At 40.9% G+C, this 12,473-nt stretch overlaps 1 protein-coding gene across 1 annotated transcript in view; it reads left to right on the forward strand.

Annotated features, from left to right (window-relative positions):
- IPPK (inositol-pentakisphosphate 2-kinase) overlaps nt 1-12,473 on the forward strand; it is a 55,813-nt gene that overhangs the window by 39,670 nt on the left and 3,670 nt on the right. Inside the window, exon 12 of the mRNA XM_061163635.1 lies at nt 10,780-10,859. Coding sequence (XP_061019618.1) covers nt 10,780-10,859 — 80 coding nt within the window. The remainder of the gene's footprint in view (nt 1-10,779; nt 10,860-12,473) is intronic.

Here is a 12,473-nt window from a genome sequence, read left to right on the forward strand (position 1 = left end):
TACTGAAATTAAAAATACTCTAGAAGAATCAATAGCAGAATATCTGAAGCAGAAGAATGTACTAGTGAGCAGGAAGATAAAATGGTGGAAATAACTTCTGAAGAGCAGAATAAAGTAAGTAAAAAAGAACGAAAAGAACTGAGGATAGTCTCAGAGACCTCTGGGACAATATCAAATGCACCAACATTCGAATTATAGGGGTCCCGGAAGAAGAAAAGAAAAAGAAAGGCTACGAGAAAATTTTTGAAGAGATTATAGTTGAAAATTTCTCCAACATGGAAAAGGAAATAGTCAATCAAGTCCAAGAGGCCCAGAGAGTCCCATTCAGGATAAACTGAAGGAGAAACATGCCATGACACATGCTAATCAAACTAACAAAGACTAAACACAAAGAAAGAATATTACAAGCAGCAAGGGACAAGCGACAAGTAACATACCAGGGAAACCCCATAGTCTCCAGTTCTCTGAAGTTCTCAATTTTGTTTTTTTCTTTGAGCTGAGTAGCGTGTGTGTCTGGTATCTCTGGTACCTGGCGTCCATGTATACCTCTTTCTACCACTGTGGGGCTTTGGGGGGTTCATTCGTGGGTTTTTTTTTTTTTTGCTGGTTTTCTCTCATGGCATCATTTTTTGTGCCTGGGAAGTTTTGCTAGTGTGTCAGCAACTGTATTTGTATTATTAGTTTAGAGATAATCTGAGGCCTAGGATGTTATCTTCTTCTAGAAAGAATTTTAGGTTTGCTTCTGTCAGGGACCTGGGAAGCATTAGCAAACTGGGGCCATCTTAATCCAGCTTTGGTGACTGTTCTCTTTGAAGCAGAGAACAGTCCAGTTGCAGTTCCTGGTGAGGCCTGTTGACTTCTGGCTCACCCTGTCTAAAGCTGCAACATTTGGATACTAACCCAGAGCAGGGATTCATCGTGGTTCCTGTCCCCATAGCCCTGGAGGTTAAAGTGTCTCTTGGCTGGCCTTCCAGAATTGTCATCCACTCCCTAGGCAGAAAAGGTCTTTGTCCTCCCCCTGGTTAAGCAGTTCTCACCGGTCTTGTGACCTCTGCCTTCAAGCAGGTGTTTTTGATATTTTATTTAGCTTTTTCTACTTCAGCAGTTGGGTTGGCCCTGATTATACTCCAGCATTGCTTGAAGTGAAAGTCTAGCCCTTTCATATATATATATGTTTATATATATATTCATATTTACATATATATATAAAACACACTTTTATGATGAAAACAAAAATTTTCACTTATAATTTGCATTTCCTTGATTAGTAGTACATTTGAACATCTTATATATGTATTGGCTATTTTTTATCTTGTCAATTTCTTTGGTCCATATCTTTTTTTGGTTTTCTTTTTACATATTGGTCTAGCATTTTAGGTATTTTTAAAAAAAATTTATTGAAGTATAGTTGATTTATATTGTGTTAATTTCTGCTATAAAGCAGACTGATTCAGTTATACATGTATATAGCTTCTTTTTCATATTTTTTTCCATTATGGCTTATTAGGGATATTGAATATAGTTCCCTGTGATATACATTGTTGTTTATCCATTCTATATATAATAGTTTGCATCTGCTAATCCAAAACTGTCAATCCATCCTTCCCCCAACCCCCACTCCTTTAGCAACAGCAAGTCTGTTCAGTATGTCTGTGACTCTCTTTGTTTTATAGATAAATTTCTGTCATATTTTAGACTCCATGTGTTAAGTAATAAACCATATGGTATTTGTCTTTTTCTGATTTACCTGACTTAGTATGATAATCTCTAGTTGCATCCATGTTGCTGCAGCTGGCATTCTTTTGTTGTTCTTTTTTATGGCCGAGTGGTATTCCCCTGTATGTATGTGCCACATCTTTATCCATTCGTCAGTGGACTTGGAGGTTGTTTGCCTGTCTTAGGTATTGTGAATAGCAGCACTTTATATATTTTTTTAAAAATGTATTCACTTGGCTGTGTAGGGTCTTAGCGGCAGCACAGAGGATCTTCATCGTGATTCATGGCTCTCTACTTGTGGTACGCAGGCTCCAGAGGGCACAGGCTCAGTAGCTGACCCTCAGCATGTGGGCTCTTAGTTCCCCGACCAGGGATCAAACCCTCCTGCATTGGACAGTGGATTCTTAACCACTGAACCACCAGGGAGATCTTGTATATATTCTTTTTTTTTTTTTTTTAATTTTTTTTTTTATTATTATTATTTTTTTTTTCCAGTGGGTTTTGTCATACATTGATATGAATCAGCCATGGATTTACATGTATTCCCCATCCCGATCCCCCCTCCCACCTCCCTCTCCACCCGATTCCTCTGGGTCTTCCCAGTGCACCAGGCCGGAGCACTTGTCTCGTGCATCCCTCCTGGGCTGGTGATCTCTTTCACCATAGATAGTATACATGCTGTTCTTTTGAAATATCCCACCCTCACATTCTCCCACAAAGTTCAAAAGTCTGTTCTGTATTTCTGTGTCTCTTTTTCTGTTCTGCATATAGGGTTATCGTTATCACCTTTCTAAATTCCATATACATGTGTCAGTATGCTGTAATGTTCTTTATCTTTCTGGCTTACTTCACTCTGTATAATGGGCTCCAGCTTCATCCATCTCATTAGGACTGGTTCAAATGAATTCTTTTTAACGGCTGAGTAATATTCCATGGTGTATATGTACCACAGCTTCCTTATCCATTCATCTGCTGATGGGCATCTAGGTTGCTTCCATGTCCTGGCTATTATAAACAGTGCTGCGATGAACATTGGGGTGCACGTGTCTCTTTCAGATCTGGTTTCCTCAGTGTGTATGCCCAGAAGTGGGATTGCTGGGTCATATGGCAGTTCTATGTCCAGTTTTTTAAGAAATCTCCACACTGTTCTCCATAGCGGCTGTACTAGTTTGCATTCCCACCAACAGTGTAAGAGGGTTCCCTTTTCTCCACACCCTCTCCAGCATTTATTGCTTGTAGACTTTTGGATAGCAGCCATCCTGGCTGGCGTGTAATGGTACCTCATTGTGGTTTTGATTTGCATTTCTCTAATAATGAGTGATGTTGAGCATCTTTTCGTGTGTTTGTTAGCCATCTGTATGTCTTCTTTGGAGAAGTGTCTGTTTAGTTCTTTGGCCCATTTTTTGATTGGGTCATTTATTTTTCTGGAATTGAGCTGCAGGAGTTGCTTGTATATTTTTGAGATTAATCCTTTGTCTGTTTCTTCATTTGCTATTATTTTCTCCCAATCTGAGGGCTGTCTTTTCACCTTACTTATAGTTTCCTTTGTAGTGCAAAAGCTTTTAAGTTTCATTAGGTCCCATTTGTTTAGTTTTGCTTTTATTTCCAATATTCTGGGAGGTGGGTCATAGAGGATCTTGCTTTGATTTATGTCGGAGAGTGTTTTGCCTATGTTCTCCTCTAGGAGTTTTATAGTTTCTGGTCTTACATTTAGATCTTTAATCCATTTTGAGTTTATTTTTGTGTATGGTGTTAGAAAGTGTTCTAGTTTCATTCTTTTACAAGTGGTTGACCAGTTTTCCCAGCACCACTTGTTAAAGAGGTTGTCTTTTTTCCATTGTATATCCTTGCCTCCTTTGTCAAAGATAAGGTGTCCATAGGTTCGTGGATTTATCTCTGGGCTTTCTATTCTGTTCCATTGATCTATATTTCTGTCTTTGTGCCAGTACCATACTGTCTTGATGACTGTGGCTTTGTAGTAGAGTCTGAAGTCAGGCAGGTTGATTCCTCCAGTTCCATTCTTCTTTCTCAAGATTACTTTGGCTATTCGAGGTTTTTTGTATTTCCATACAAATTGTGAAATTCTTTGGTCTAGTTCTGTGAAAAATACCGTTGGTAGCTTGATAGGGATTGCATTGAATCTATAGATTGCTTTGGGTAGAATAGCCATTTTGACAATATTGATTCTTCCAATCCATGAGCATGGTATGTTTCTCCATCTGTTTGTGTCCTCTTTGATTTCTTTCATCAGTGTTTTATAGTTTTCTATGTATAGGTCCTTTGTTTCTTTAGGTAGATATACTCCTAAGTATTTTATTCTTTTTGTTGCAATGGTGAATGGTATTGTTTCCTTAATTTCTCTGTCTGTTTTTTCATTGTTAGTATATAGGAATGCAAGGGATTTCTGTGTGTTAATTTTATATCCTGCAACTTTACTATATTCATTGATTAGCTCTAGTAATTTTCTGGTAGAATCTTTAGGGTTTTCTATGTAGAGGATCATGTCATCTGCAAACAGTGAGAGTTTCACTTCTTTTCCTATCTGGATTCCTTTTACTTCTTTTTCTGCTCTGATTGCTGTGGCCAGCACTTCCAACACTATGTTGAATAGTAGTGGTGAGAGTGGGCACCCTTGTCTTGTTCCTGATTTCAGGGGAAATGCCTTCAATTTTTCACCATTGAGGGTTATGCTTGCTGTGGGTTTGTCATATATAGCTTTTATTATGTTGAGGTATGTTCCTTCTATTCCTGCTTTTTGGAGAGTTTTAATCATAAATGAGTGTTGAATTTTGTCAAAGGCTTTCTCTGCATCTATTGAGATAATCATATGGTTTTTATCTTTCAATTTGTTAATGTGGTGTATTACATTGATTGATTTGCGGATATTAAAGAATCCTTGCATTCCTGGGATAAAGCCCACTTGGTCATGGTGTATGATTTTTTTAATATGTTGTTGGATTCTGTTTGCTAGAATTTTGTTAAGGATTTTTGCATCTATGTTCATCAGTGATATTGGCCTGTAGTTTTCTTTTTTTGTGGCATCTTTGTCTGGTTTTGGAATTAGGGTGATGGTGGCCTCATAGAATGAGTTTGGAAGCTTACCTTCTTCTGCAATTTTCTGGAAGAGTTTGAGTAAGATAGGTGTTAGCTCTTCTCTAAATTTTTGGTAGAATTCAGCTTTGAAGCCATCTGGTCCTGGGCTTTTGTTTGCTGGAAGATTTTTGATGACAGTTTCGATTTCCTTGCTTGTGATGGGTCTGTTAAGATCTTCTATTTCTTCCTGGTTCAGTTTTGGAAAGTTATACTTTTCTAAGAATTTGTCCATTTCATCCAAGTTGTCCATTTTATTGGCATAGAGCTGCTGGTAGTAGTCTCTTATGATCCTTTGTATTTCAGTGTTGTCTGTTGTGATCTCTCCATTTTCATTTCTAATTTTGTTAATTTGGTTTTTCTCTCTTTGTTTCTTAATGAGTCTTGCTAATGGTTTGTCGATTTTGTTTATTTTTTCAAAAAACCAGCTTTTAGCTTTGTTGATTTTTGCTATGGTCTCTTTAGTTTCTTTTGCATTTATTTCTGCCCTGATTTTTAAGATTTCTTTCCTTCTGCTAACTCTGGGGTTCTTCATTTCTTCCTTCTCTAATTGCTTTAGGTGTAGAGTTAGGTTATTTAATTGGTTTTTTTCCTGTTTCTTGATGTAAGCCTGTAATGCTATGAACCTTCCCCTTAGCACTGCTTTTACAGTGTCCCATAGGTTTTGGGTTGTTGTGTTTTCATTTTCATTCATTTCTATACATATTTTGATTTCTTTTTTGATTTCTTCTATGATTTGTTGGTTATTCAGAAGCGTGTTATTTAGCCTCCATATGTTTGAAGTTTTAACAATTTTTTCCCTGTAATTGAGATCTAATCTTACTGCACTGTGGTCAGAAAAGATGACTGGAATGATTTCAATTTTTTTGAATTTTCCAAGACCAGATTTATGGCCCAGGATGTGATCTATTCTGGAGAATGTTCCGTGTGCACTTGAGAAAAAGGTGAAGTTGATTGTTTTGGGGTGAAATGTCCTATAGATATCAATTAGGTCTAGCTGGTCCATTGTGTCATTTAAGGTTTGTGTTTCCTTGTTAATTTTCTGTTTAGTTGATCTATCCATAGTTGTGAGTGGGGTATTAAAGTCTCCCACTATTATTGTGTTACTATTAATTTCCTCTTTCATACTTGTTAGCGTTTGCCGTACATATTGCGGTGCTCCTATGTTGGGTGCATATATATTTATAATTGTTATATCTTCTTTTTTGATTGATCCTTTGATCATTATGTAGTGTCCTTCTTTGTCTCTTTTCACTTCCTTTATTTGAAAGTCTATTTTATCTGATATGAGTATTGCGACTCCTGCTTTCTTTTGGTCTCCGTTTGCATGAAATATTTTTTTCCAGCCCTTCACTTTTAGTCTGTATGTGTCTCTTGTTTTGAGGTGGGTCTCTTGTAGACAGCATATATAGGGGTCTTGTTTTTGTATCCATTCAGCCAATCTTTGTCTTTTGGTTGGGGCATTCAACCCATTTACATTTAGGGTAATTATTGATAGGTGTGGTCCCGTTGCCATTTACTTTGTTGTTTTGGGTTCACATTTATAAAACCTTTCTGCATTTCCTGTCTAGAGAAGATCCTTTAGCATTTGTTGAAGAGCTGGTTTGGTGGTGCTGAATTCTCTCAGCTTTTGCTTATCTGTAAAGCTTTTGAATTCTCCTTCATATCTGAATGAGATCCTTGCTGGATACAGTAATCTAGGTTGTAGGTTATTCTCTTTCATTACTTTCAGTACGTCCTGCCATTCCCTTCTGGCCTGGAGGGTTTCTATTGATAGATCAGCTGTTATCCTTATGGGAATCCCTTTGTGTGTTATTTGTTGTTTTTCCCTTGCTGCTTTTAATATTTGTTCTTTGTGTTTGATCTTTGTTAATTTGATTAGTATGTGTCTTGGGGTGTTTCGCCTTGGGTTTATCCTGTTTGGGACTCTCTGGGTTTCTTGGATTTGGGTGGCTATTTCCTTCCCCATTTTAGGGAAGTTTTCAGCTATTATCTCCTCGAGTATTTTCTCATGGCCCTTCTTTTTGTCTTCTTCTTCTGGAACTCCTATGATTCGAATGTTGGGGCGTTTCACAGTGTCCCAGAGGTCCCTGAGGTTGTCCTCATTTCTTTTGATCCTTTTTTCTTTTTTCCTCTCTGCTTCATTTATTTCCACCATTTTATCTTCTACCTCACTTATCCTATCTTCTGCCTCCGTTATTCTACTCTTGGTTCCCTCCAAAGTGTTTTTGATCTCATTCATTGCATTATTCATTTGTAATTGACTCTTTTTTATTTCTTCTAGGTCTTTATTAAACAGTTCTTGAATCTTTTCAATCTTTGTTTCCAGGCTATTTATCTGTAACTCCATTTTGTTTTCAAGATTTTGGATCATTTTTATTATCATTATTCTAAATTCTTTTTCAGGTAGATTCCCTATCTCCTCCTCTTTTGTTTGACTTGGTGGGCATTTTTCATGTTCCTTTACCTGTTGGGTATTTCTTTGCCTTTTCATCTTGTTTAGATTGCTGTATCTGGAGTGGGCTTTCTGTATTCTGGAGGTCTGTGGTTCCTTTTTGTTGTGGAGGATTAACCCAGTGGGTGGGGTTAGACGATTGGCTTGTCAAGGTTTCCTGGTTAGGGAAGCTTGCATCAGTGTTCTGGTGCGTGGAACTTGATTTCTACTCTTTGGAGAGCAATGGAGTGCCCAGTAATGAGTTTTGAGATGGGTCTATGTGTTAGGTGTGACCTTGGGCAGCCTGTATGTTGATGTTCAGGGCTATGTTCCTGCGTTGCTGGAGAATTTGCGTGGTATGTCTTGCTCTGAAACTTATTGGCTCTTGTGTGGTGGTTGGTTTCTGTGTAGGTATGGAGGCTTTTGGACAGTCACTTATTACTTAAAGTTCCTTGTAGTCAGGAGTTTTCTGGTGTTCTCAGGTTTTGGGCTTAAGTCTCCTGCCTCTGGATTTCAGTTTTATTCTTCCTGTAGTCTCAGGACTTCTCCAACTATGCAGCCCTGATAAGAAAACTTCTAGGTTAATGGCTAAAAGATTCTCCCCCGTTAGGGACACCCAGAGAGGTTCACAGAGTCACATGAAGAAGAGGAGAGGGAGGAGGGAGATAGAGATGAACAGGAGGAGAAAAAGGGGGACTCAAGAGGAGAGAGACAGATCTACACAGCTGTCTGGTCCCAGAGTGTTCTCCATAGCCCAGTCACCTACAAAGATTCACAGAATTGGATTGGGAAGAGAAGGGGAAAGGAGGAAATAGAGGTGTTCTGAGGTAGAAAACAGAGAGTCAAGATTGGGAGAGAATAATCTTCGGTTTAAAAATAGGGCTTCTCTTCTTTTTTTTTTTTTTGTAAGGTTATAGTGTATTGAAAATGAAAATTAAGGAGTAGTAGAGGAGTACTAGAGGACTTTAAAAGAAATAAGATAAAAAGAAAAATAGAAAATAGAAGAGAGAAAGGAAAGAAAAAAAAGAAAGAAAAAGAAAAAAAAAGAAAAAAAAGAAAAAAAAAAAGGAAAAAAAAAATTTTTTTCCCCCCCTAATTAAAAAATCGTAAAAGTCTATGGAAATGAAAGTTAAGGAGTAATGGGGGAGTAATAGGGGATTTTAAAGGAAAATAAAAGAGAAAAAATAAAAAAGAAAAAAAGAAAAAAAAATAAAAAAAAATAAAAAAAAAAAGAAAAAAGTAAAATTATATCTAGGAGTTTCTCTGGAGCTGTTGCGGTCAGTGTGGGTTCGGCTCAGTTTCAGATAGCTCCTCGTTCCAGCTTACGCTTCTCGATATCTACAGGCTCCTCCGGTGTAGACAATGTTTCCTAGAGGGATTTTAATCTGTTGCACCAGTCCCTTCTGAAGCGGTTCCCTTTGTTTATTTGGCTTCTGTTTGCCGGTCTCTTCAGAGCCTCATTTCCGCCCTGACACAGGCGGGCGGAGGTGGACTCTTATTCAGGTAGCTAGTTCCGTCGCTCTGCAGGGAGGGGCTTGCGCCGCGGGGATGGGCTGGGGCTGCCAGGAGGGGCTGACGCTGCTCTCTCCTTCTGCGCTGCTCAGGCTCCCGGCTGTTCTATATGGAGCGCGCCCCACGCTGCGCGAGGTTCCAGCCCTCGGGTGTTCCACAAAAGCACGGAAGGAAAAGCTGCGCCCGCTCTCAGTGCCTTCCCCGTCAGAGCGGTCCAGGCAGCCAGGGGCTCGGTGGGCGCACTCTCCCCAGGTGTGGCGCGCCCCCTCCCTTCCGCGGACCCAGTCTCAGTTTCCGCTGGCGCCAGTCGGGTGCGCGCGCCTTCTGCCCTCCGAGTCCCCAGCCCCAGTCCCCGCCCGCGCCGGTCGGGTGCCTGCGCCCTGTGTCTCGCCGCGACCTTCCCCTCCCCCCTCCCTCCTGCCTCCGGCGGGGCTGGGCCGGTCCGCAGCCTGCGAGCTCCTCTCTGGACCCTCTCGGTCTCTTTGTTCTGCGAACGGCCGGCAGTGTGTTCGGGCCGGCTAATTTACTCTCTCTCCTCTGGTCTCCCACAGTTCAAGTTGGCAACTCACAGAAGCTCCCTCCGATTGTCCTCAGGGCACTCAGGCCCGGACCCTACCCCAAGCAATGCCGCCTAAGAGCTCCCGGGACGGATCTCCGGCCTTAGCTCTTTTGTTTCACTTTTTATCTTTTATATTTTGTCCTACCTCCTTTCGAAGACAATGGGCTGCTTTTCTGGGCGCCTGATGACCTCAGCTAGCGATCAGAAGTTGTTTTGCGAAGTTTGCTCTGCGTTCAGTTATTCTTTTGATGAATTTGTAGGAGAGAAAGTGGTCTCCCCGTGCTACTCCTCCGCCATCTTGGCTCCTCCCCCGAGATCTTGTATATATTCTTGATGTTGATTATTATATGCTGCAGATATTTTCTCCTGTTCTTCAACAAGTCTTTTATATTTGGATTATAACTGTATCAAATAAAAGCTTTTTATTTTTAGGTATTCAGATGTCTTTCTCTTTCATGGCTTTTATGTTTTAAGTCTTGCAGATTAGGATGTAATATTTTATATTTTGTTGTTAATATTTATCTCTTTAATTCTTTTAGACTGGATTTTTGTGTGCATATATATTGTAAAATACTTGATTTCTTAGCTAAATGAATATTAGGAGAAGAGCTTCTTTTTCCTCCTACTGTAAAGATTTTTGCAGGCCACACTTGGGGCCACACTTTTGTAACCCACACTTGGGGTTCTCCCCTCTTTCCCACACATTCCTGCCTTGTGGAATGAAGCTTGAATGTTGTCTTAGGGCAGTTCTCTTGATGTGCTTCATTGAAGGAAATGACTGAAAGCGAGATAAGTTATGATCTGCCATCACACAGATGTTGAGGCCAGTGATAATGTGTAGGGCCCACTTTTTGGTAACTAGTTTATTTTTGTAAAAGTGAGAGCGGTTCAATCTAAAAAATTCAAATGAGACTTCCCTTGGTGGCACAGTGGATAAGAATCCTCCTGCCAATGCAGAGAGCATGGGTTCGATCCTTGGTCCAGGAAGATTCCACCTGCCATGGAGCAACTAAACTCATGACCTAGTGCCCGAGAGCTGCAACTACTGAGCCTACGTGCCAATTAGTAAAGCCTGCACGCTCTAGGACTCACAAGCCACAACTGGTGAGCCCCTGTGCTGCAACTACTGAAGTCTGTGCATCGCAACTAGAGAGTAGCCCGCACTCTTTGCAACTAGAGAAAGCCGACATGCAGTAACAAAGACCCAGGGTGATACTCACTGCTGTCAGTGTGGCTGTTGTTTTTTCCTACAAGGTGGATTGTGATTTCTTGCTGAAGTCCTAGGTCTCTGGAATCAGGGTCCATACATTGCCTATAGTGAGAGGTCAGAGGGCGGGACTGGCCTCTAATAAGCCCTTTGGGCCTGGGTCTTCCTAACCCACCCCTGATCTGGGACCAGTTCCCGGACCTCTCCAGCTGGGAAAGGTATGTGTGGGGATGCTGTGGAACTGACTTCTCTTCCCTGCAGGTTCAGCAGTACCGGGTTGCCATGACTGCGAAGGACTGCTCCATTATGATCGCGCTCTCTCCTTGTCTGCAGGATGCAAGGTGAGGTACCTTCCGCTGTGACACGTGTCTTTGGTCTAGTAAGGTTTTGTGGCTTGGCAAGAGAGTTGGTGTCTTTATATGTAGAGAGGCCCTTGAAGAATCATGTCTATAAACAAAGGCCAATTTCCAAGGCCTACTTAATACAATGGGGATTATTAACTCTTGCTCTTTAGAAGTTTGTAACAAGTCAAATAGACATTTTTGAGAATAATTTTAAAAGCTTGTTCTATTAAATTCAAGATTACTACTATTTTCTAAGAAAATATCTCAAGGACTTTAGAAGCAGTTTAGATGTTGTCGTGCAAATACCTTTCTGTCAAAGAAAACCCCAAGTTTCCATCATGGCTCAGAGGCCCAAGAAGCTGTAGGTTACTGTAGGTCTTATTTTCCCTCCTTTTTCCAGGTCCTGATGTGCCAACCTTTATAGTCATTTCAAAGCCTTTAAAACAACATTTCATTGTTCTGTTTCCTCTTTGCAGCATCTCTCCCAGGACATCATTATCCAATCCTATCTCTGCCTTTTTTAGGAATTCAGGATGAACCTGATAATCTTCTCTCATTGATTAGATGGCATCTTTAGTATTAATCTTCAGGGTGCCAAACCCCACACACGGTTTTGTGGAATGTTCCATAATCTTCTGATATGTGTTCCTGGGTCAAGATGACCTTGTGTCACTGGCTGCCAGCCACTCGGTTTTCTGATGCTTTTGAACTAAACATTCCTAGGAGTCCTGCTTCTTGGCAGGCATAGGATTGTCCACTTTCTGATAGGAAACACGGAGGGACATTTATAAGGCATAACTGAAATATTTTTTAAAAGAATTGTTTAGTTGAAATCTCTCATTATCCCCTAAGAAAATGCTCCCAGTGCCTAGCAGCAGGAATTCATTTGGATTAAGCTAGTGTTGTTAGATGAGAGAAAACCACACAGATGTTATTATCTATTGCCCTTCCTGAAGGAAGGAAGTAGTCAGGACACAGAAATGTGATGGGGTCGGGGCCAGGAGTCCTGACACCCTTGACCAGCTGCTCAACAGAAATCGACATGTTGGCAGAGGAGTGAGGACATGTGTCCAGGCCGTGTGCCCATGTGGGCACCTGTGTCATCCACAGGGTAGAGAAGCACTTTAGGTATCAGAAGACTCAGATCTGGGCTCACTGGGAGCTTGAGGCTGTCCAGTAGGCTCCTCAGGAGTGGCCCTTGTGCCATGCTCTCACCAGGCTCTGTGTGATGGATTCCTTTCTTGATTCACATCATCTTGTCGGGTGTTGGTTCTGATGTGATGTGTGGTTTCTTATAAAATGTGCAGCCCCGGTGAGGGCCAGAGATGTTCACTGTCCTAGCCCAGCTGCATGAAGCTTGGGTCTCAGGCCCTGAGAGTGAGACTCAGAAGCAAGACCTTAATTTGTATTCATGTTCTCTGCCGTTCAGGAGGGAGTAGCTAAGACCCCAGCAGCTGAGCCAGGGACTCATTTTCCTGTAAACAGCACTTCTCAGCAGGGACTGAACGAGAGCCCAGGCCTTAACTAGGTTGTTAGAGAGCAGTGTTTTTATCTGCCTCCCTCTCCCAGGCAGGACCTTTAGAAATTGGTATTTCATTTGTTTTTAGTAAC

The sequence above is a fragment of the Dama dama genome, chromosome 16 (assembly GCF_033118175.1).
Source record: "Dama dama isolate Ldn47 chromosome 16, ASM3311817v1, whole genome shotgun sequence".
NCBI classification, from domain to species: Eukaryota; Metazoa; Chordata; class Mammalia; order Artiodactyla; family Cervidae; genus Dama; species Dama dama.